This window comes from Sciurus vulgaris (assembly GCF_902686455.1).
Source record: "Sciurus vulgaris genome assembly, chromosome: 5".
In the NCBI taxonomy this organism is placed as follows: Eukaryota; Metazoa; Chordata; class Mammalia; order Rodentia; family Sciuridae; genus Sciurus; species Sciurus vulgaris.
The window spans coordinates 110,584,073-110,609,641 of record NC_136465.1 but is presented as its reverse complement, the minus strand read 5'-3'; the positions used below and the strand labels follow the sequence as shown (position 1 = coordinate 110,609,641).

The 25,569-nt window shown below is 47.3% G+C and overlaps 2 protein-coding genes across 3 annotated transcripts in view; one reads left to right on the top strand and one right to left on the bottom strand.

Moving 5' to 3' along the window:
- The first annotated feature begins 2,819 nt into the window (after window positions 1-2,819).
- The window catches only part of VDR (vitamin D receptor), a 57,500-nt gene continuing 34,750 nt past the window's right edge, over window positions 2,820-25,569 (top strand). For both annotated transcript variants that reach the window (XM_079139628.1, XM_079139629.1), the window contains exons 1-2: window positions 2,820-2,998; window positions 23,885-23,962. In XM_079139628.1, coding sequence (XP_078995754.1) covers window positions 23,938-23,962 — 25 coding nt within the window. In that variant the 5' untranslated portion in view covers window positions 2,820-2,998; window positions 23,885-23,937. The remainder of the gene's footprint in view (window positions 2,999-23,884; window positions 23,963-25,569) is intronic.
- On the bottom strand, window positions 12,429-12,964 carry LOC306661076 (large ribosomal subunit protein eL24-like; the record flags this gene model as incomplete). Its single annotated transcript, XM_079139890.1, has 1 exon — window positions 12,429-12,964. A coding segment is annotated over one exon (480 nt), but the record flags the coding sequence as incomplete, so codon positions are not given.

Genomic DNA, 25,569 nt, shown 5'->3' with positions numbered 1-25,569 from the left:
CCAAATCTGTAGTGCAGAAATACCACCTGTCATCAGGTTTTGAGAGAACAGTAGGGAGAAGTAACCCACTTTCTGGCACTTGGCTAGAGAGAAGCAGGATCGGAAGACAATTAGCAATTAAAACAATAAGGGAAAAAGTGGATCTCATGTAATCTTGCTTTTTTGGCAAATAAAATATTTGCTTTTTTTGCAATAAAAAAAAACTTCCTCATAAGAATAAAGATGATGTGAAAAAATCCATCCTTTTTCAATATAGATGCAAGAGGCTTGCTATCAGGTGACAAACTATGCAACACAGCAATATATAATAGAAAGACTAGACAGATGATGGGTCATCTTGGCCTAGAAATGTTGCAAAAGGTTTGATAGGACAGGCAGGATTTGAAAGACAGGTCTGGAGAGACAGATGAGTGACAGCAGTTCAGGTGTGGTGGGGGGGAGATAAGAACATGGTTAGGGACATAGTGATATGGCTATGATAGGATGTGTTGAACACAGTGACAATATCTATAATCTTATAAATTTACCAAACCCAAAACCTCTGAGTTCTCCAAACCTGGTTTAGCTAGACAACTGGTGAAAAGCACATGGGAATTTTTTTTATTTTTTGAGAGGCAGCATGGAACAGTAAGGATATTCCGAAAGAAGACCGGGTTCAAGTGGCTCTATCATTTCCCAGCTGTAAAAATGTTGATGGTTCTGCACTCTGTTGTACAATAGGGGAGTATTTTCTACTCTGCCTGTCCCAAAAGGTTATAATAAAGATTGAATAAAATATTTTGACTGAGTGTGGTGGCAGATGCCTTTTAATCCCAGGGACCTGGGAACAGGATGATTGCAAGTTTGAGGGCAGCCTCAGCATCTTAGCAAGACCCTCAGTAACTTAGCAAGAAAAAGGATTGGGGATGTAGCTGAGTGGTAAAGCAACCCTGGGTTCAAACCCCAGTACCAAAAACAACAACAACAAAAAGATATTCCAAAGAATCCTTTTTATACTCTAAAACATTTTATACATGTTAACTACTAGTTTCACTGCTTCAACCAAAAACTGTGAAAAGAGTCACAGTCAACAACTATGGAATACTTATTACTCATTTTCCATTATCTTTTGGTAAGGTTTATTTGCAAGATGCCATGCCCTTTAAACACCATAAAAAGTGATTTCTGAGTGATCAACCTCTGCCAGAGGCTCATGGGACTTCCCCAGGTAGTTGGCTGTTAGAGATGTCTCTTACACTTTTCTTCCCATGAGTATCACTGCTAACTTTCTCAGGATGCTTTAAGCAAGGGGAGTATTTCTTTTACTTTCCTTAAAATGAAGAATCCATTCATCAGACAGGTAGAGCCTTCAAAGGGATACTTCCATTCATCTCTTTCTTGGAATTGATGATCTATTCCCAAGTTAACAATAGGTTCTTCTCCTTCTTTCTCCTCCTCCTCCTCTATCTCTTCCTCCTCCTCCTTCTCCTCCTCCTCCTTTCTCCTCCTCCTTCTTTATTCTTCTTCTTCTTTTTCTTTTTTAAGCCTTGCCATAGACAGTGCCTTAATGAACTGCTTCCTGCTTCACTGCAGAACTTCACCATTTGAAATTTCTACCTTGTATTTAGCCTCAGTCCATTTCTTGGGATCCAATTATTGAGAGCTGGGAAAGGCTGGCTATCAGTCTGGAATAACTGTCTCTAAGTTGGTTCATCACACCAGCAAGCTTGCTGGGCTCTGGTACTAGTCCTTCATTGAATAGCTGGGTCATTGTAGGCAAATCACTTACCCTTTCTATGCCTCGATTTCCTGCCTGTTGGACTTGTTCCCTCAACCTGGGCATTCTCCTCTGCAAGAGGCAAACAGTAATATCTTCCCTACCTAAAAGAGGTCACCATCTGCTGGATGACTTTGTGGGCATCTCTATTCTGGAACATGCTGTTTCATATATGTTGTCATTACTATTTATTTAAACATTCTTCAACTGGACAGTGAGCTCTAAGAAGCTGTCTTTTTCACCTCTCTTCTAGCATTGAGTGCGTATATTGGGAAGCAAAGTGATGTTCAGTTTGAGCCAAAAATTTCTGTGGCGAATTTTCTACAGTCATTCACTAATCCTGGACTCAGGATGTACTTTTTACAGCAACGTCACGGTAGGGAAGGGGGAGACCAGGGATCGGGGAAGCTAAGACTAAGTGCGCCAGAATGAGATTAGCGATGGACCAGGAACGTGCTTGGGGCTGTCGCTGCCAAGGGGACGTCGGTGGTAGAGGTGATGCAACTCCAGGCTCCACTTCGACCGGGTGTGCTGTTTCATCCTAATTCTTGGAATTGGATTGAGCTCCCTGGCGTTCTGCAGAAGTAACACGGCTGCCAGCGGCGCCCGGGATTTCCCACGAACGCAGAGAGAAGAGCTCTGGTTCGGCAGGCGCCCCCCAGTGCCCTGCCGAGACAAGGCCTGGGCCGGGTCAGCCCAGGTGGGGGTGACGCACCTGGCCGAGGCGTCTGCTGCAGGCTGGGTAGAACCACGGCAGCAGGGGTGGCGGGGAGGCATCATCGATTATCGCAGGCAGAAACGTGGATCTGCACGTACGAAATCATCGAAAAATCCGTCCCACAGGGGGCAGAAGTATGCTTGGCCCTATGGAGGCAGTCGAGGGAGGTTTCATCAGGTAAGGACTCCAAGGCGGCAGTGCAGTGGATGATTCCAAGTCAAGATGGTTGCAACGCAGAGGAAGAGCTTGGCAAGAGAGGACAGAGCCTGTGGGCGGGACCAGTAAACGGGGCGGGGTCGGGGGCAGGTCCCTTCGAGGGGCGGGGCCAGGTGCTGGGCAGTCTGTGCTTGTCAAAAGGCAGCCGCCGAATCCGAGGCGCCGGGAGCGCCAACCTTCGTGTCCACCCGCCGGACCAGGTGCGGACCTGGGAGCTGCGGGGAAGCGGGTCCTAGGACAGGGATTGGATCCCGGGTCGGGGCTTCGGAGATCCGGAGATCAGAGTGCCCGTGTTCAAGCACTTGAGTGTAAGTCTCAGGAGCAAAACTTAGCGACTGAGATCCGGGCTGTGGTGCCATGAGGTTGGGACACTGAGGGGGCACGGAGGTCTGAAAAAGTTGAAGTTCTTGCCAAGCTGGCGAGGAGTAAGCGTCTCCTCGATGCTCAGGGAACTCAACATAGAAGTGCTCAGCTAGGACAGTACTTAGCACTTGGGCAACTAGACCCATTTGTTTCCTTCCTCCATCGGGCGTCTTGGCATGGAGGGGAAGAATAAGGACGGGTGCGATTGGCTGTCGATGGTGCTAAGGACTTCTGGGGGTGGAGTGTGTGTGGCTTTATTTATTATCCTGCAGGACCCGCGTATGGCCACCTGTGATAGTGGAGTTGTGTCTTTTACGTAAAGTATTTTTCTTTTCTTGAATTTAACAACCAATGATTTGAGACGTAATTGGTGCACTGGATTAACTTTTCAGGAGAACCTGTCCATAGATGTCCAGAGGAACTCAAGGGCAAGCATGTAAACCGGGAGGAGTCCTGAGGAGTAGTTTCTGCTTGGAGAGTGAGGGGCCCCTAGTTTGTTGGTGGGGGGAGAGAATTAAATGGAAATATCTAAGAGGGAATTGTGTGCCATGTCCAGGGCTTGTGGACAGCTGTGCACCCTCCCATGAACCAGAGGCTAAGACAGTCTGCTTGGGCTATGGGGATCTTGAATCTCTGAACCTAGGCCCTTCTCCCTCCTCCTCCTCTTCCTCCTCCTCCTCTTTCTCCTCCTCCTCCTCTGTGTGGTGAGTGAGTCAGCCTCCTGTCTGGGCTCAGTTGCAGCCAGAGGGGCCAGAGCCCAGGCAAGCAGTTGGGCAGGCATTTTCTGAGCATTGCAGAAGTTCTCCCGGGCAGAGTTCAGCTCTGCTGTGGCTCCCTGCTGGAAGGCGGTCTTCCCATGGCCATTGGGTGGCGGGCAGGGGTTCAGACACCCAACACAGCAATGGTTATTTGATGGCTATGGGATGATTCCAGAAAGAGTTGACTGTGAAGGGACTGTGGCTTTGTGGTAAATCCACATCTCTTATCCTTCTCTAGAACTGAGAGGTACATCCCAGCACTGCAGAATTTTCCAGCTTTTCATCCCATTTGTGCTCAGTGATCTTATTAGCTGCCCACCTCTGCTAGTGAGGTAGGCATGAAGAAGAAATTGAAAGGATTGTGGAACCACAAAATGCAAATAATTCTTTAACCCAGTCTAGAGAGTTGGGGGTAGTTTGCTGAGGTGGGGACGTGTTGTCTGGACACAGGAGCCTCAATGCTGTGAACCAAGAGTGTTGTGTGTTGGGGGACCTTTCCCCATCCTTTCACCATTGGAGTGCTGGAGGGAATTGTGGGTCCCTCTGAAGTAGTTTCAGGACTGGCATGTAGCCAGACCAGGAGGTAGTAAAAGTGAAAAATTCTCTCTGGCTTTTGCTTTGGATGCTAGAGGTCCTTGAGCAGAAAAAGGCACCCCAGAGCCCATGACTCCCCACTCAGTAGCTTCTCTAGACCTGTTTGAGAGGAATTCAGGGAGGCCAACAAGGCTGCTGGTCTGACTCAAACTGCAAAAAGCTGGGGAATTCACAGTCTGTGCTCTGGCTGGGTCCCATGTCTTTGGCTTTGGCTGGTCCTGATTAGCTATGACTTGGTCCTTTACCAAGATAAAAGAGGGACTGAAAAATAGAGTAAGAAAGAAGGGAAATAAAGACAGAGAGGAAGTTTTTCTGACCCCTCACTCCACTTCAGTCAAGGCCATCAGATTTTGTTTGTGTATTGTGGTAGGTTCAGGTGCTGTTTGGGGTGTGTTGGTTATTTGGGTTTATGGTTTTCCAGTCTTCTTCCTCTATTTGGTCTCAGAACTGATTCCTTTGGGGACTGAATTATAGAAGAAGCTCCAGAAGACCCCCTGGACCTCTACCCTCTACCCCTAGCACAGATAGCAATGTCCAAAGCCCATGCCTTGGATAAAGAAGGCCTGGGGCCTGATGGGCTATACCAAATGGTATCCAAGACATGAGAAGAAGTTCTGTTTTTTCACCTCTTTACCCTACATCCTATGGAAACCATTCTGATTGACAACAGCCTCTGGAAATTCTGCTAGAAACCTGCTGTTGCCTGTGCAGCAGTGGGATTCTCCTGGTTACAGAGTCAGGGCCAGGAAGTGCTTGAATAACGTTCAGATTTATGACTGGTTAGGGAATTTTGGGGCTCCAACTTCCATTAGTTTTTGCTGCAGGTCCATTTGGGAGGCAGTAGAAGAAAGTGAGGAAATGACCAAATTGATTAAGAGCCTCTGTATGCCCAGCATGGTGCCAAGCCATCTAAGGAATGACAGGAAACAGATCCCAGCAGACCAGGTCTCTGCCCCCAAGACAATCAGAAGAGAATCAGGAGGAGCAGCACTCTCGGGCTTTCCCTTCACCACTTTCCAGTTCTGGAAGGATCCAGCTGGACTGAAGCCATTCTGGCTGTTGCTCTAAACCATGAGGGCTTCATTATCTAATTATTTCTATTCTTCATTTCTGATTTCACCTTAACTTTCCCCAGTGTCAGTGTCCCACTGAAGATGCTAGAGTGATTGTATAATTTGTCATTCAAACTGAGGTACTCTGGGGAGTGACAGGATATTCTGCGTGATTGTGACAGGGTAATGCACATCAACCAAGACTGTCCAGGGCAAACTAGAAATTTTAATCATCCTAGTAAATACCACGCCAAACCCAGCAGAGGTCACACACAGTGATAAGGAGATGATGGAGGCTTAATGTTGAGGGGAAGATGAGGTAGTTTATTTTAAGAACCACCCCAACACCCCAGCCTGCTCCCTGGGATTATCGGCCAATTCCAATCTTTTCCCCAAAGGTAGCACTGCTCCCAGTCATCCTCTCCCAGGACCCAGTCCACCACCCATGTGATTTCCCTTCACCCTTGACTTGTGATTGGCCTCACCTTTGGTTTTCCTCCCTCACCCCACCTCAGACAGGGACAGGAAGACCTGCCAACTCCTCTTCCGCTTCCCTGGGGGAACTGGGATTTATAGTAGGGCTAAGACTCACTTGGCTTCATGCTTCCTCTTCCCTCTTTCCCCCTTCTTCCGCCTCTTCATTTTATCCTTCTAGCTTCCCAGACCTCTGAGGATCATACCACCCAACAGGAAAGTCCAGCTTTCAGTGGGTAAACAACCAGGAAGGAAAGAGTAGTCAATAGATAAAGGACATGGGTCACTTGTAATTGAGATCCCGGGAAATGACAACCAAGGTAGAGACTAATGCCAGAGACAAGCTGTGTAGCAGGAGATGGGGTCAGTCCCCCTGAATTTAACTCCCCAGTCAGGACTGTTGAGAGTCCTGACTGTTGGGGAAATGGTCCAGGGTGGGGACAGACAGTTCTTGCTCAACCCAAGCTTTAGGCGTTGGTGGCAGCGACAGCATCCTGTGGTGGTGACATGTGGAAGAAAAACTGGCCCCCCTTCTTCTGAGTCCTTGGGCTTTGTGGTCCAGATGCTCAGGGAAGGCTCCTTGGAGAGTCTCCAGAGGTCTCACATCTGAGTAATTAGGGAGTAGGGCATGGCGGGAGTGGAATCTCCTCCATGACTGTAGTGACTCCTCTGCTCTGGCAGGAAGGAAGTCGTTCTCATTGTGATACAAAAGGGCAGGGGAAGGCCTCTTGGGAAATCCCACCTGGGAAGCAACTTGCGGGGAGGGGAAGGTGACAGGACCCTGGACTGGTGAGGGAGGGCTGGCGTGACTGGTGAGTACATGGCAGGAATGAGAGGCAGAAGCAGTAGGCGCTCTGTGAGTTCGAGTGTGTGTCATGTCTCTGCAAACCTGCCCTGCAGGTCCCATGCCAAGGAATAGACTAAGCAGTGTTCCCAGAACCAAATGCCACACAAAGTCCTCATTCTGCACAGGGGAGAGTCCTGGTCCTGCACAGGGTGTGGACAGCTGCACCAGCGGGAAAGTGGAGTTGGGACAGGACCCAATGGCCTGTTCCTAGGAAGCTGCTGCCTCTTACTGGCCTTTTGATGACAAGCTTTAAGGTGTTATGCAAGGTGTGACATTCCAGACACTATGGAGCACCAAGGAAGCTCATGGCTTTACTAGTGGCATATCCAGTGTGTGCCACCTGCTGGCGCCAGAGTTGTAGTTCTAGGAACAGCGGCTCACTGGGCATTCACTTGGTGGCAGTTGCAATGCTATGAACAGCACAAGCACAGCCTCCCAGACTCATCATTCCTGGTTTCAGGGAGTCAGGAATCACTGCTGTGTTTACCTTGCAAATGAGGAAATTGAGGCTTGGAGATGTTAAGCAACTGCCAAGGTGACATAACTCGTAAGGGAGAGAGTCAGGTCTCACATGCAGGGCTGCAGGCTGCCAGAGCCTCCACAGAACTCTACCACCTCTGCCTTCACAGGACAGCCACAGGGCACTCAGTGCTGTGTCATGCACATTACAGGCCTGCAATAAATGTTTGTGAGCAGCAGACTTAGATTTACTAACTAGTTTGAACAAGTTGACCTGAGAGCAAGCTCAGTTTGCCCAAAGGTTACTCTGGGAATGGTGGCATCTCAGAAGGCTCCCTCTGCCAGCACCTCTAGACCTCAGTACCTCTCTGGCAGTCTTAGGCATATTCCTCAGCAAGAAAAAGAACCTGGGAGATGTAACGTTGTGCAGAGAAGTTAATGTTGAGGAATCAAATAAGGTTGAATGACCGGAAAGGCAAATGTGAAACTCTTTCCATTTCAAACAAGTCACTTTATTGATAGTCTCCTATGTGCTAAGTGCAACAGGTAAAAAAGACCTTCATCCCATTGATCAACAGGGAACTATTCACCTTGCCTACCTTTTCTCCCCTTCTGGCTATCCCTAAAGAGCTCCCAAACCTAGTTCTTCTGGAAGGAGAAATGAACTCTTAACTTCTTCTGATAGCCTCCTGCCAGGCCCTGTTGATTTCTACTCTCATTTAATCTATACAGCTTTACTTTGGGCTAGGTATTATAATTCTCTCTCTCTCTCTCTCTCTCTCTCTCTCTCTCTCACTCTTTGCCTCTGCCTTTCTTCTATAATTCTCTTTAGTGTGTAGTTTGTGGAGATTTTAGGTAGCACTGTTAGAAGCTGTGCCAGCAGCCTGGCAGAACAGGAGACACAAAGAGTCTAAGTTCAACTCTTGGGTTCAAATCTTGGCTTTCTAGCTGGTAAACTTGGGCCAGTTTCTTAATATCTCCAAAATCTTAGTTTCCTTATCTGCAAATTGGGGATAATAATAACTCCCTTGTCAGACTGTGTGAGGATTAGATCAAATAAGTCAGGTTCTTGGCACAAACTGGGCCCTTGAAAGGCACGTGCAGTCATTCAGCATATATGGGCCAAAGTCCTACTATGAATCAGGCACTATTCAAGAGACTGGGAATTTAATGGTAGGGGGCAAGGGGTTCTTGCAAATGTCTTTAAATTGACTAGCCCCAAAACCTGTCATTGTGAGAAACCCCACAAGAATTCAGGAATGGCTGTCTTAGCACCTGGCTAAACTCAGATTCAGTACGTTGATTTCTCTTTCTGCCTTTCATTAGATGATGAGGTTGGAAAGGTTACTCATCTTCTCTGGGACTCAGTTCTTCAATTCTCTGTTTATTTTTTTTTAACTGTGAAATAAATACATCTGACACACAAGAGAATACAATGTGTTTATATGTATATCACAGAATAATATTATATAGCTCTTCACTCACACCTAAGTTAGGAATAGAACATTTACAGTATCTTAAAAGCTGCTTTGCCTCTCCCCATTTGCATCCCCCTTCCTGGTTCCCCACTCCAAGGTGAATTTTGGTTAATTATTTCCTGGCTTTTCTTTGTATCATCTCTGTATGTTTTACAAAACAGATATGCCTTTGTTTTACATAGCTTTGAAGTTTACATACATGTGCTCTTTGTGATGCCCTTCTTTCATTGAGTATTGTATTTCCATTCCAAAACTGGGGATTGAATCCAGGGGCACTTTACCACTGAACCACACCCCAGCTCTTTTTATTTTTTATTTTCAAACAGGGTCTCACTAAGTTGTTTAGGGCCTCACTAAGTTGCCGAGGCTGGCTTTGAACTTGTAATCCTCCTGCCTCAGCCTCCGGAGTTGCTGGGATTACAGACAAGAGCCCCTGTGCCCAGCCTCGGTATCATATTTCTGAGGTATCATATTCATATGATGCATATTGCCACCGTGCATTAGTTTGCCCTGCTGTGTAGTATTCTATCATATAAATACCACAACTTCTATGTGTTCCCTCTTTTTGATGGACGTTTGGGTCATTTTCAGTTCAGGGCTATTATGGACAATACTGCAAGGAACATATTAGGCTTGTCTCCTGATGCTCATGTAAGAATCTCTCTAAGGCACATACCTAGGAATGGAATTGCTGGCTTACATGGAATTTTGTGTTTGGCATTACTAAACAATGCCAAACTGTTCTCCACAGTAGTTATACCAAAAAGCACTTCTTTGAGCAGTGGATGAAAGGTCACATTTTTTCCATCATCTTTTTTAACACTTGCTATAGACTACATTTCTAAAATGAAAACGTTGTATTAGATGAGTTTCTATAATGGAATTGTCTGTGAATCAAGCACTTGGTTTCTGACTGATGTGTATGCAAAGGTGACCCCATCCTTGCCTCAGCATGACTCTAAGAGTCCCATGCTTGCCTTCAGGTGCAGCTGAAGCCCTTCCTCTCTGGGCTTTCACAAGCAGTGAGTGAGGAATCCCATGACATTTGGTGGTTTCTTTAGTTGGGCCAAGAGCCTGGTGTCAGTGCTGAGCTCATACTAGGTGCTCAATTAATACCTAATGAGTTGCATTTTGTCAAGTGAATTAGAAGGAAGATATATTTTCCTTGGGCATCAGTTTTGAGAAAAAGATATGAAGTATCAGAACCATGGGTGTGCTAGCTAAATCAAAGTCCATGGGGCTGGATCTGTGATGGGATTCCCCTCTGTCCAGGGCCTTTGTATGTGTCCACGTGGTACAGGGGACTGAACCCAGAGCACTTTAGCACTGAGATGCATCCCAAGTCTTTATTTTTTAAATTTGAACAGGGACTGCCTAAGTTTTTGAGGTTGGTCTTTAATTTGTTATCTTTTTGCTTCAGCCTCACAAGTTTTAGGCATGATAGGTGTGTACCACCATAACTAGCCCATCCATGACTTTTTGATCATTTAAGGGCTAGACTAAAGGTAAGGTAGGCTGAAGTTTAATAGTTTCCACTAGCCAACTATTCAGAGTCTGGCCTTGTTCTTTGGCCATCTGTCTTGTACCAGCTGAGAAGCTGGGAGTAGCTGGAGGGTTGAGATGAGGGGACAAGGGAGGTGACATGGAGAAGAGCAGAATCCTTCCAGAGAACCCCCTCCCAGAGCTGAACACACTGCCTGGAGGTTCTGGAGAAAGGAGGTGTTAAATATACCCAGCATCCTGATAGTCACATAAACAGCTAACTGCCCACCCATCCAGCCACCCACGCAACAAAAGAATGTGGCTGGCTGGGCAGTTGCATGGGCCACCCCGGCTCTCAACTCTGTAATTATCCAGCCAGTCTGTGCCTGTCAGCTCCAGGGGCAGGCAAGTGCCTCTGCCCTGGGCCTCACCTTGGCTATCAGGCCCATGCCAGGCTCAGAGGCAGGGCCTGCCTATTCTTTTGCCCCCACCTCCACCCCTAGCTCCACCCAGCATCTTTCTCTATCTACACCAACCTTTGACCCTTATAAGGTTACCATATTATGTAATAGCTGAAAATTGTATTACCAATCATTATTTATAACTTACTATGTTCCAGGAACTGTGTTTAATGTTTTCCATACATTTCTTTTTATTTAAGCCTTTCATTAATCCTAGGAAGTAAGTAATATTATCCTACTTTTAGGATGAGGAAACTGAAGTTCAAAGAGATCAAGAGGCTAAAATTTCTCACCCAAAGTCATTGAGGTACTAAATCAGAACCAGAACTTCAATTCAGGTCTTTCTAAGTCCAGCTTGGCCCCTGCCTTTGCCTGAAGTGTCTTCAGTTCAGCCTTTCCCCTTCCCTTCTCATCTGAGGAAGGCTGAAAAGGAGGCAGCAGGTGGTGGCGGCGGGTGAACAGGGCAGTTCCAAGCTGGCCGGGAGATGCTGGAAAACACCTTTAGGGCAGAGTTCTTTGTTCCAAATGGCTCTAAATTTCCGGACTTCTGCCAGGGGTGGGAAGTTACCTCTGCCCAGCCTATTTGGCAAGCACACCCACATCTTGGGTGCCATGATGTAAAGAAGTGGAGGATGGGCTGCCTCAGGTAAAATTCCATTGTCATGAACTCCATTTGCGATCTGACTTTGTTGAAATCCAGTGTACAGCCTGTGAAATGAGGTGAAGCAGAGCTAACTCATCATTGAGTGTCTCCTTAGTGATGCCCCCAAAAGTTTGGAGGCTAGAAAGAGAAGTCAGACTCACCCCGGGTCCTCCTTGAATGCCAAGCGTAGGGGTGGGCAGGGCTGGTGCAGGGAGGGTGATACTTTGCTCCACTTGACAGTCTATGATTATGTATTCAACTGTCCACTGTTCCCACTCTACTGTGAGCCCCTGAGAGCAGATCTGAATCCCATCACTGAAGTATCACTGCACAATGCCTAACAAGTTTGCTCAAAAGGTGTTTATTGGATGAAAATGTGATTGTATGTAGTCTGGGTCCCCTGAGCTAGAAAGGAGAATTGAAGGGCAGTTGTTCTGTATAGGTAATCATCTTGCAAAGCTTGGCTGAGCTCAGATGGATTCTCCCTGGTGTTCGTACCAATTGTGCACAATAACAACTACTAACATTTACTGAGCAGGTACTATGTGCCAGGTGCGTGCTGAGCACTTGATATGCATTATCTTGTTGAATCCTCACAGACTAAGGAGGTAGGTGCTATTGTTTTTCTTATTTAACATTTGAGGAAACAGAAGCTTAGACAGTGCAGGTAATTGGTTCTGGTTCCACAGCTAATGTCAGGGAGAAATGAGGGATTGGAGCCAGCCAGGCAGGCTGCCTCCAGAGCCTGTTCTTTTAAGTGCATGTCTCCGAACACAGACCTCTGCTGCCACTGTGGACTAGGGCCAGGAATAGGGAGTGAGGATGGAGGGGTGCAAACCCTGATGAGATAGATTGGGGGGGCACGAGCCTGGTCTGGAGCGGTGGCCCACCTCAGGCCAGAGGGCTTGCCACTGGGACTGCAGTCCGTTGAGGCTGCAAAATCCAGTTTTTCTGTAGGATTTTTTTTCAAAAGTGAAATCTCTATTTGTAATCTCTGTTGGTAATGGGGGTAAGCAGAATATATCTCAGCCAGGTTTAGCCTGTAAGCTTCTACAGGGTCCTCTGACAGTTTTGTTGTTGTTGTTCACACAGGTGACTGCTACATAAAGTAAGACAGGGGGAACCCCTTTTTTTTTTTTTTAAGTTACAGATACAACTTTATTTTAAAATCTGATCTGCAAATTTAGCGTTTTCCACCAACTCGGGGAGCAGAAACCTTCACAGGCTTCACAATCTTTTGCTTAGGTGCTGCCTTTGTGGGAGCCTTAGCAGCAGCCATTGCTGTCTTTTTAGATGCCTGCTTAGCCTTTTTTGCTTCCTTGGCAGCCCTGATAGCTTGCTCTCGTTGAGCCTTTCTAACTTCTGGTTTCTGATTCCTCTTGGCCATGATATCTGCAAGAGATGCACCAGTGATGGCCCTCTGAAATTTGACTGCATGTCGGGTTCTCTTCTTCTGAATTTCTTCCGACTGGCCCTTCTTGTGCTTTCTTCTGTAGAGTACAGTCCAGTTTATCTGCCGAGGATTCCTCTTGGATAGGAATGCTGACTCGCATTTTGCATTAAGAAATTGGAAAACCTTTCCGTCGGTCCTGGCGTAGTGCCTCCCGTGTCCGGGGTATATCTTGTACCCGCTAAAACTGCACAGCTCGACCCTGTAGCGAAAAGTGAAAACCCATTAAGGGGACTGTTTACAGCAAATACAAGCCATGCCCAGGGCGCCGCAGAGGAGTTCTGCGCGGGATGAAAGAGGATTGGGATTCAAGCTTACTTCATCGGGGGAACCCCTTTAGTAAGAATTCCTCACTAGGGGGATAAATGATCACCATGCATTATAATGCAGAATGTTTCTCTCTGGTGAATTATCAAGAAACTTTTCAGAATGCTATCCCTGAATGAGTTCTCCCCCCGCACCCCCGTGCCTCTCACCCCCTTCTCCTTCCCTTCCCTTTCCTCCTCCTTTCTTCCTTTCATACTCGGTCTTTCCACTCAGGGATTTCCCCAGAGATACTAGAAGGGAAGTCATGTGAGAGAAATCAAAAGGAAACTGTCAAGGAAAGGGTCTCCAGGCATAACAAAGCAAAAGCAAAAACAAACAAAAACCCCAAAGACAAACAGCCAATGGAAGGTTTTGGAATGTGCTGGGTTCACAGCTTGCGCTCTAGGGAAGTCCTCCCTGCCGCTGCCCACCTCCGGCCGTGTGGGGCCTCAGGAGTGCTGGGCAAGCTCTCCACCACCACACTGCACCCCAGCCCCCTGTGCTGCGCTTGTTTGCCCAGGTTATGAGGGCCTCAGGCTGGCAGAAATGATCTTGATTCGTGGACTTCTTCAAGATGTCTTTTCACAGCTTCCACTTTATATGTGATACTATCCTATTGCTCTTAAATACCTGGGGGAATAACAGTAACATAACAGCTAACATTTTTATAGAGTGTAACATCTTTTGTAACACTTTTTAAATATTTTGTCTCAGTTGATACAATAATCTTGTGAGATAGGCAAATGGTATAGTATCCTTCGTTTGAGGCAATAAAGTAGCAGTGATTTCTTCCTCTTCTTTCCATTCTGTAAGAGAACAGGAGCCATGGAGACTTAACACTCCTGGCCCCCTCAGGCTTTCCTTATCCTGCCACCTTCAGTCCCCACTTGGAGTCCACAGGTGGTAGCAGGCAGGGCATACAGTTAGTGTTTGAGCCCTGGATTAAGGTCCCCACCTCCCTGAAAATCCTGGCTCCAGGGGGAGTAGGGAGTGAACATGGGAAGGGCCCTAAGCAGATGGTGGCCTGTGGCCAGCTCCTCTCAAGCCTACCCCCAGTGCCTGTCACCCTGAGCTATTATTCCAAGAGCTGGGCAGAAAATAGCTCACTCAAGGGAATTATTTTTGTCTGTTAAACTTCAATCTGGGGCTCCTGAAGAACCCAGCTGCAGAGTTGTTTTTCAGGTCAGGGAGAGTTCTGGGAAAAGAAGGGGAAGCAGTGGGTGGAGGGGCTGCTGCCTCTCCCCCAGGGGTAGGGAAAATGCCACAGCCTCTGGCTTCCTCCCATAGGTTGTTTCCCATTGGCTACCAACTGGCAGAAGCTCTGACTGACAATGGTGGCCCAGCCCAGTGGCTGGAGCTGGCTTTTACCCAAGTCCTTTACCTGAGCTATGCTCTGAGCTACTCCATCAAATTCCTTCTTTAGGGAAGAGTTTGAGAGCTGAGAGTGGAAGTTCTGTTACCTGGGACAGAGGCCAGTTGGACAGCAAGCCTAGCTCAGGGCAGCTTTGGAACTCCAGGCAGCTAACTCCCAGGAGGGACAGGGTCCTTAGGGCAGCATTCATTGGAAACTACTCTGTGAATTAAATCTGCTGTCTCTTGACCTCTGAGTACCAAAGAAAAATAAGGAGGAGAAGCAAGAGGAAGATGGTGAATGGATAGTGCCAAGGAAGGTAGATTATAGTTTGGGGAGGATTCATGGGTCAGGACAGAGGCAGCTCTTCTATCACTTTGTGGCCCTGTGGAAGAATCCTCCAGACAGATTATGATACCTGGCTTCATATGTTTAAATAAGAGGATTACCTTTAAGTATAGCTTTGAGGGTAAGGTGAGGCTTGTGTAATGTTAGCCAACAATGAATTTGGACTTCTGGTCTCAAGGTGTGCTTCAGATTTACCTACATCTATATGGGATTTTCCACCTGTGTCCATGGTGCAGGTTGTTTATGAGCATCATGTATTCATGCCGGGTGCCCTTCCTCAGAGCAAGTCCTGGCAACAAGGAAGTGACCTTGTTGACCAGGAGACCAGAGTGGGCTGAGTGGTCTGGTGGAGGCAGGTTTGGGGACTTGGAGGCTGTGTGGTATCAGCAATGCATGTGCCCAGCAACCATATCTGGGCTCCCTAAACAGATTGATGAATGAGGGAAGGATTGACAGGATATAGTGGTTGACAAGTTTTCCAGCTTCCATTTGCCCTTATTGAACTGTTTGTTTTTTCGATTTTCTCTCATGAAACATTTTTTTTTTCTTGTTGAGCTGGATTGAAATTTCAAGAACTCTTTTCTCTACCTCTTCCTTCCAGTTCAATTACTTATGGTTTTAGTTCCGGGTTAACAGTTCCCCAGGGACTCTGGGTGTACACCCATAGGACTCTCAGCTGTGCTAGAGAAGAGACCAGCTGCTCTACTGACCTCTGAGGTCATTTTTCAATGAACCAATGATAGAGAAGCTCCTTTTTATTTTCTTCACGGCACGAGACTGGAATCTGAATGGGCTCTAGAAGTCTTTAGTTCCAAAATAGCATTACAATAATTTTAAATTCCTGATATTTAAGACTGAGTGTGTTACTAGAAGTTCCCAGTAAAAAAAAAAAAATAGAATGGAACATTCTTCCTACAGGTTTTTAAAATGGGTGTGATTGGTTGATTCATCTCTTCCCAGTGACTTCCCACTTGCTCCAACCATATTGCAGTAGTCTCTGACCTCAAAGGTGCCCTCTCCCTTTTGCCTCTCAGCCTTTGCACATGTAGTATCCCCCACATCAGAACCTTGTTAGTCTCTTACCACTACCACATTAAACTCTCCTGCTCTGTTCTGTCCCTGCTGACAGGTTGGGAATAGACCTCCTCCAAAAAGCCTGCTCTTATGTCTTCTTACCAGGGCAAGGCCAGGGGCTCTCCTATAAGCTCCGATTCTCTCTTGCACTTGCCTGCACCATAGATTAGAATGTCACACAGTGTGTCACATTGAATTGGAGGGTCTTTCTTGTCTCCCCATAGGCTGTAAATTTCAAGAGACCAGGGTCTGTGTCCTGCATGCTGTTGTGTCTCCTGCTTTAGTACATACCTCGCCGGTTGGTACTTAAAACTGGGTAGAGATCACCATTAAAGATCAGACAGCAGCCAGGCTGGTGGTTCACGCCTGTAATCAATGGCTCAGGAGACTGAGGCAGGAGGATTGCAAGTTCAAGGCTAGCCTCAGCAATATAGCAAGGCCCTAAGCAACATAGTAAGACCCTGTCTCAAAATAAAAAATAAAAAGGGCTAGGGATATGGCTCAGTGGTTACTTGCCCCTGGGTTCAATCCCCCAATACCAAAAAAAGAAAAAAAAAAAAAAAAAAAAAATCAGACAACAAGGCCAGAACTAATGCCCATTATAGTGTGAGGTCAAGAAGAAATGCAGCAGCCTCTCTGGCCCTCCAAGGAGGTCCCCAAGAGGAAATCGATCATAGGATAACCAGAAACCAAATGAAACAGAAGATCTGAAAAATCTCTTTAATCAGAAAGTAGGTAGCAGCCAGAGTTGACTTGGGGTAACTGCTGCTGCCCTCTAAAGTAAAAGGGAACCTCCCACTTGACCCAGGCCCTGAGAAACTTCAGGAATATGGGAAGTGTCTACACCCTCATTAATAATCCAGAAGAAGGAGACGATGCCTGTGGGTATATCAGCCCCATGTGGGACCGGAGTTCCCAGACCTGCCCATCTGAGGACCCCAGGGACCCTTCACTGATTCTGACATAGGCCTCAGAATCTACCACAGAATAAGCAAATGGCCTTCTCAGGCCTCTGAGAGCTGGAGCACCCAGGAGTCCAGACCCCCTGAGCCAGAACCAGCCCAGTGTCTAGGTGAGGGGCCATAGTAGAATCAAGCTGCTTCCAGGTGCTGCAGCCCTCACTGCCTGCCACCTGCCAGCTTCAGTCCTTTGGCACCTGCCTCAGCCTTCTGCTCATGTGGTGGCAGGCAGGAGCGGGGTGAGGGCTGCTGCCGCCCTGATAACATACAGGGGCATCCGAGAGGTTGTCATGTTTCAGGTGCTGTTAGAGTGAGGACAGATGCATGACAGGGGACAAGCACAAGATGATGGGGGACCTAGGGGGAGGTGACACCGGATGAGAAAGGGAGAGGAAGAATGATTGACACAAAGTGTTAGTAATCAGCAACACCTTGAGGACCACGGGCCTTGTCTTTGTTGTGGAAGGGAAGTCCAGATTTGCAGCTCATCTTCTCTGTTTTTTGGGCAAGAGATTAAAATGACCCATTTCCATCCACTCGAAGCAGCCAAAATTTTGGGAGCTGCACTGTATGAGGTGGTCAGTTTTTTCTCAGATCAGCAAAAATGTGGTTTTCTGGGAAATGTTTATTTGGGGTGGACCTTTTAGGACCAAGAGCAGATTTCCAGTCCTCTGCAGAGCCTCTCTGGGCCTTGAAGCTTTTCTCCTCATTGTCCTGGGTTCTCCAGTGATACACTTATAACATAATTCTAGCAATGGTAGCTAACTTTTATTAGCTTGCAGGTACCAGGCCCCTGTTTGAGTGCTCCTCAGAGGCCGGCCTACAGCAGCCCTTGAGAATCAGGTACTTTCATGTTCCTCTATAGACATGGAAATAGGAAAGAATTCTGGGGGATGCTGGACAGTGGTGGGTAGCCAAGGGCACCCAGCTAGCCAAGGTGACTGGATGTAAGTAAGGGATATAAGGCCAAGGATTGCCAGTCCTTGGAGTTGGCAAGACTTGAGGTTGGGATATTGACCTATCACACAATGCAGGAAGAATGAGTTATTCCAAAATTGCATGGGTCCTACAAGGAAAATGGGTGGCCAGTGTGGATTGGGTAGGTAGGGGAAGGCCTTGGAGTAATCTGTCTGAGAAAGAGGAGACTCAGGTCTTAGAGGATTTGAGCTAAGGATCCCAGCATTAAGACAGATGCTTAATGTCAAAGCCAAAGGGATGCCAAAGGTGGGGCTTGGGAATGTCCTGGAAGAAAGCAACAGCTCTTTGCTGTTGTCTTGAAGGCTTTAAAATTTTTTTTTCAATGAAAATATCATTTATTCATTAGCTGTACCAGCAAAAGCAGTTTTTGAATTCTCAGAGGAGGCTAGACCTTCTTTCCCTGTATTTTTGGTGCTTTCCCTGTGAGGCTGCCCAGTCTCTATTTCTTGGTCTCCAAGTTACTGGACAAATAATCTCCCTAGTCACACTAACTTTTGCTGTAGCACATATCCTTGGGATACACCTCCATCCTAGTATCTCAGGAAAACCCACCCAGAGTAGGGAAAGACCAGACCAGGCATATCCCACTTCTCTCTAAAATATTTCATGGCTGTCTTGAGTTCTTGTCCATGTCTCTGGTCATGAAGACTGGAGCCAGCAGCTGGACTTGGTCAGGTAGGAGCAAGTGAGTGATCCTCGCCCTTTCTTATTCTCTGTGTTGGTTGTAAGGATGGAGTCAGTGTTGGGTAGTCCCCATGCAGTCTGTATCAGTGCCTCTTATTGGGCCTTTCCACAACTCTTCTCTACTGAAGAATGAAATGCATGCTGACCCCATAGTCCATTTCTCCCCCATGCCACACTCTTGAAGAAGCAGCTCAGGCTGGCAAGTAGAGTTCTCCAAACTTGACCAGGGTTTAAGGTGGGAAAGCACATTCCCTTGGTACATGGCCTTGAACAAGTCACTTTTCCTCTGATGGTTTTGGTTTTCTCAGCTATAAACCCGGAGAGATTGGTTTTATAGCTTATGATGGGGTCAGTTCCCTACGCTTCGCTGGCCACTGTGGCTGCCTACACTTTCCAGCAGTGACATGGCATAGACTGCCTGTTACCTGGAGAGCAGTAATCAGCCCAGAAATCTTGTTGACAAAGCTGAGGGCAGAGTTTCCACTGGAAAAAAGCAGCTTGCAGGAATAATTGTTGCTGATAAGAAGTGGAAACTACTTAAGGAAGCCATGTGTCTACTGCCCCACTGCCTGGGGCTCCCGCCTCAGAGTTCTGCTCAGTTCCAAGATGCTGCTTCTATACCCAAGAGTGATAGGTCAGTCAACCAAGAATGAATCTTGGTTCAAGAATGAATGAGTCTGTAGCTGGTTTCTAATGGAGTGACCCTTCTAGCCCCTGACACTGTATGGTGTCAATCTCTGACTTTAACAGGTCATCAGAGGTGATGCATATTCCCAAAAGGGTTGGTTAAGAACGGCCTTCATGGGTAAGCTCCTTCCTGTCACTACTGGGCCATCTGCTACTTAATTTCCCGTTGTTCAGCTGGTGGTTGAGTATGTTTGGTAGGCCTTACAAATGGGCTTCGGGCTGTGGTGCTGGGGGCCAGCGTCCCTGGAAATCACAGAGCTGCAGACAGAGGAGACAGGCAGCATTGGCAGGAGCACAGGCAGCTATGCACATGCTTCCATGGGCCCTTTCCCTGTGCTGGGAGCTGTTCTTCCCAGGTGAAGGCCACTGTGGCAGATAAGGTCTGTACTGAACTGCCTTACTTCCTGCCCTTGTAGGAATCCTGATCATACCTGACAAGTTTATGGAGTCTCAATCAAAATTAACTGTAGCCCAGGCTGCCTTCCTTCCTCTCCTTCTCCCCCACTAAAAACACAGGCTTTGTAGATTTTTGTACTTTTTAATGACAACTTTCTGACTGATGGGAGAGAAGTGTATGGAGGACTGGGCTTCTTTTTCTAATTTTCACAGTGATACCATTTGGCAGCCCCTCCAAATCCTCCTCTAGAGGCCTGTGTGAATGGCCTAGTAGGTTCATCTTCTATGGCTTGAAGAGCTGGTTTAGGACCAGCAACTGAAAACTATAGGGAATATTTCAGCTGTGCACAGTGATGCATTTTATAAGCATACAGCCATCCAGAGAGGGTGAATTGCTATGGAAGATAGTTCTCCATTAGGAAAAATATTCAATCACAGCCTAGAAAACCCTTCATTTAGAATATTCTAGAAGGAATTTAAGGTGGTTGGAAAAGGTGATGCTAAGCTATCTTCTAATCTTGCTATTTTCTGAGACAACTAATATCTATTGGTTTTACTCTGGACTTTGTAGCCTGCAGAAAATAGTTTTCAACTATTCTCACCCTGTTTAAAATATCTATGTACAGAGGAACTAGGGACACCATGGGACAAAGAAGCAGCTTGGATACTATTTATACAGTATACCCTCTCCCCTCCTTCCCTAATTTTTTCTCTGCCTACAACTACCCCCTACCCAGTTTTTTGGGGGGAAATAATGCTGAGATTGTTCTGGACAAAGAAAGAGGGTATATGTTAGGGGGTGGAGAAGGAAGAAGCTAGCCATGATAACACTATGCCTAAATTACATGCAAGAATAAAGAAATGAAAGATGAAGATCTAGGTAGGTCATACAGTACTCACCATGCCACAGACTGAGTTGAAAGGATGATGAAATGAAAATCAGCAAGAAAAGGGTGTGTGCACACTAGTACATGTACTGTTATGGCTGGTGGACACACAGACCTGTCTGCTCCAGAGAGAGCCCCACGTGTGGTTCACTCTGTGCCAAGTCTAAGAAGAAGAAAAGAATCTCTTTCTCTGTAGGGAAATCGCTTAGCTTTCCATTTCTTTCTAGAAGGAATGGGAGCTTTGAGCCAATGTCAACAATTAGGAAGTCCAGTTTTGATTACTCCATTCCCAACCTGGTTGAGGACCCCTCTCCTGGGCACTTGTTATCCACTGGGGTACATTGGGGCCACATCTTTCATGCTTTTCCTCCTCCTTAGTATCTGAGGATGAATAGGTCTCAGTTGCTCAGGCAGGTATGTTGGGGCTCATCTGAGGGGTCAGGGAGAAAACTCGGTGAATGCATTTCACTGAAAACTTCATCATAATGGGAATTCTGGTCTCGGAGTTGCACACTTTCAGAGTTGGAAAAGACATTAGTGGTAAGCCTCTTGTCCACCCCTGGGTCCTCCTCAGAGTCACGGATCTACCACCCTCAGGTCTCAGAAGCGAGTCCAGTCAATGTGGTAGAGCTGAAATGAGCCCAGGGGAAGGGAGATGAGGACTTTGATCCTTGTCTACCCAGGGTTCTGCCCAGAACCCCTGAAAGTCACTAGTGAAAAAAATATATCCTGGGCAAGGCTCTTCCCAAGGATGACCATTAAACAGAAGCTGCTGGAAGATGGGGTGTCTGCCATGTGAGCTGGCAAGCAGACTTGTAGGTGAGGCAGTTGTGGTTTCTGTGACTGGAAGAAATTACATGATCTCCTCATTTTTTGCTGGAACTGGGGTCAAGGTCAGGGTCACACAGAGGTTTGGACATGAGACGCAGGCCCTGAAGGAATAGAAGCAAGGGACTTTCAGCAGAGTTGGACTCCTTCCTCCTGCTTCTCCAAGGTTCAGTGCTGGGGGTTTCAGTATTTCTAAAGCAGGGTCAGGAAGAGGTTGCAAAAGCAGTGGGATGTTTTCTGTACTCAGAACATGATTGCTGGTGGGTGTGGGAGAGCGCATGACGTGGTAAGGAGAACATGAAGTGGTTTTTATGACCTGTCCTCTTTTTCATTCTGTGTCTTTACCCCACTTTTTAATTTTTATTTTGTATCAACTTGCACTTAGATCCAGAGGCTCAATTTAGGGTAAACTCTCCTAAAAGGGTCATCTAGTACTGAAAAGTTGAGTGAGAAGGAAGGGGCCATTTGTTAGACAGAGTTACCCCAGATGAGGGGCTGATTGGTGGAAAGCAGATCCTGACTGATGCCTGCCATCTCCTGGCCTGGGGGTCCTTGGAAGGAAAAGGGCCACAACATTCTTCCCTTATGAGCTGGGGATTGTTCTCTGCATTGTTCCCCGACTTAGTGGAGGTGAAGGGGGTCCAGGGGTTGGGACTGAGAAAATGATTGAAATATTTCTCTTAGGAAATGTAGCTCTGAGTAGAGACTCAGCTAAGCTGCCTTGTTTCAAATTCTGGCTCCAAAGACGATCCACTTTCCCATGCCTCCGTTTTCCCGTCCCTACATTAGAGATAATAACAGTACCTTCCTGACGAGGTTGTGGTGAGGGTTAAATGAGTAAGTATGCATGAAGAACTTGGAGCAGGGCCCAGTACAGAGCAATAGGTGTCTGCTTTGATGATTATCAATGGAAATGGGAGGCCACGGAAGCACTTGGGTGTTACCATCAGCCTGCCCTCAATTTGTCCTTGCCGGGTACCACCATTTTCCTGGCCGTGGGACCTTGGGAAAGTCAAAGTGCCCCAAACTTTTATTTTGCCTCCTTTGAAATGGGACTATTCTGCAAGTCCCAGAACTGTTGTGAGGGTTAATTGTAATAAAGGGTACAGCACTGAGCAGGTCCAGGGCACTGTAGATAGTTGGTAACCTTTTTTTTTTTTAAAGTTCAAGAGTAGTCATGCACCTCTGACCTCTGAAAACCATAGGGTCTGAAAACATGAAAGCAGTGGTCCTTTCTATATGCACTTTGTTCTTGCTTCCATCTTCCTGAAGTCCAGGCAGAAAGCCCAATAAATCCATAAGGCCATTGAGTAGAACCCAGAAGAGCATGGTCAGCCAGGGGACATGGGTCATGTGAGCAGAGGGAGCAAAGGGAAACGTGTCCCCAGCAGGCACACCTCCCACTACCATGGCCCTGGGAAGTAGCAACCCTGCCCCTCAGCTTGTTATCCACTGGCATTTTCCTTGGATATTCCCAGGGGCCTGGCGGTAGCTGACAGATGGCAAATGGGCTCAGTGGCTAGCAGTTCTAGGACAGTCCCCAGGTCTTGGAAACCCCTTGGAGTTTTTCCCTTCCCTGCCTAGTCAGGCCACTAGGAGAGAGAGGCGAAGAGAAATAAAACCTGGGTGACGAGACCCTCCCCACCTGGGGTTTGGCTTAAAGGCCTTGGCCAGGGTTCAGGGTCAGGTAACTACATAGCTATGTATTTCCCCAGTCACCATCTATTTGCATCAAGAAAGGGAGGACATGTGTGTGTGTGTGTGTCTGTCTGTCTGTCTCTCTGTCTCATAGGTAGAGAAGTGGGGAGGGTGAAATTCTGCCAGCTCCACCTTGGTGACCTGTCATGCCACTAAGACCCAGAGTCTGGGCACCAGAATCGGCCTTCCCTCAGCCTTCACTAAGGCTGGGGGTGGTAAGCATGTCTGGGAAAGAGCTAAAAGTGGCAGGAAACATCCTGTTTGAAAGCAATGAGTTGCTGTTTTTAACCCCTGCAGCACCTGCTCCACCTACACCCAGGCTCCACAGACAGGAGATCCCAGACACCTGCCCTTGAAGATGTCCCCAGAGGCCAGGGCCCTGGGCAGCCATCCCAGCCCTCGTGGTTCCCAGCTCCTGGAGCCTCCTCTGCCATCCTGCCTGGGGCTGCGATCTCCTTCCCGCTCTCAGCAGCTTGCCAGGCCACCCTATGACTCTGCTTCTCAGGGCATCGCCAAAATCTGGGGCTGGGAGCAGTGGAAGGGAGCGATCTCCTTTAGAAAGAGATCCCTCCTCCCTCAGCTCTGCGTTGAGGAGGAGGGCCTAAGCGGGGGGCTGTTCGCATTTGCCCAGTTATTTATTTATTTATTTATTGCGGAGCTCAGGGTTAAACCCTCGACCACTAAGCTACATCCCCAGGCCACATCTGCCCAGTTCTGGTTGCCATTCTCAACACTTTCCACTCCTTCATGCTGCTCCCTGCCTCTGGTTCTACCAATCTCCCCCACAATCACCCCTACCAAAGACAACGTGGCATGTCTGCCCCCATGTCACTCAAGTTTTCAGTCCCTGGAAAGAATCTTGTACCTTGTGCTCCTTAGAGGACTGCCTGGGAGATCAGCACAAGACTAGATAAAATGTCTCCTTTCTTCATTTCAGGGTCCTTGGTTGGACACACCTGTGAAACCTCACAGTGGCGCTCCGTGGGCTCCATGAACCTGCCTCCTGCTCTTTCAGGTAGGTACGGCCTCGTTAGCTGCAGCCTCCCTGGCCTGCTTTCTGTGTTCGAGGGCAGGGGTGGGTTATAGGAAGGGGGTGGGCAGGGGAAGGAAGGGGTACTGACTGGACCTTTACAAATGGGGGTCAACAGAACATGCAGCTGAGACCCACAGCACTTGGGGTGTGGCGGCAGCTCAGAGAGGGCCTTGGTAAGGAGGGGTGCACCTGTGTGCTTGACGTTTCCTGACCAACTCCCATTTGCTCTTTCTCCTGCCCCCTGTGCTCTCTGCCTATCGCTTCTGTACTTTAAGCTCTCAAGCCACAGAACTCTGGGCCTCTTTGCACCTGGACTCAGGCCTTGGGCACTGGCTTTCTGTGGCAGCGAGTAACCCCAAGCAGGGCTAGGTCTTCCCTCAGCTCCATAGCTATTGTCCTAATCACTGTGGGCCTCAGGCAGCTGATCCAGCCTTTCTGTGCAGCCTAGCCCAGTGCCTGGACCCTTGCCCCAGACCAGGAGAGCTCCTGACTCTAAGACAGTACCTCAGCCCCTGCAGGACTGCAGCTTGCCAACTCGCTTGTGTCACAACGTCTCCAGTGAGGCCATATGCTGTAAACCCTTGTTGAACTGATTTGGCTGATGTTCACCTCCTATTTATCTTTTTGCACCAAATCCACCGAATGTTGGGCAGTTTGGATGACCCAGACTCTGTATCAACATCATGATGATTCTGAGCTGCTTCATGTCAGTTGGCCAGGGTTAAACCACAAGCATCCTAGACAGTTTCTCCTATTACCCCACAATGGTGTTGGGCTCTGGGATCCTTGCCCACATCTTGGATGCCTGCTATGTCCTAGAAACTTACAGGAGTCAGCCTGGACTTGGAATAGTCTATGGGGATGTTGTTGACAGACCCTGAGGCACTTTTTTCTTTTATTTTCAATTGTTTTAAAATTAAGAAATGTTTCATATATGTGTAGATGGGCATATATGACATAGATATCGCCAGGCACAGTGGCACACACCTGTAATTCCAGTGACTCAGGAGGCTGAGGCAGGAGGATCAGAAATTTGCCTCAGCAATTTAACAAGGTCCTAAGCAACTTAGTGAGACCCTGTCTCAAAAATAAAAAGGGCTGGATATTTAGCTTAGTGGTAAAGTGCCCTGGGTTCAATCCCAGTACCAAAAAATAAAATAAAACATAGACATTGTGTTTTAGTAAGAATAAGATATCATATATTTACTTCTCAAAGAAATAAAACATCACTACCATATAATGCCTCTGCATAATTCTCCTCAATCTTATCCCTGCTGATTCTGTTCCTCATTCATTTTTAATGCTTTCTCTCTCTCTCTCTCTCTCTCTCTCTCGAGAGAGAGAGAGAGAGAGAGAGAGAGAGAGAGAGAGAGAGAGAAGTTTAGCAAGTATAAATCTAACTATAAAAGGGATGGATAATAGTGTCATCATTATTACACTAAAGTTCCCAGAAAAAGAAAAGCTGAAAGAAAAGGTTAAGAAAAGGTTAAGGGATCCTCATCTGTCTGACCAGGATTCCCGCTGTCCCTTTGGAACTAACAATGATGTATCCTTGCTTATCCACCCAATTTCCTTCCCTTAGCACAAAG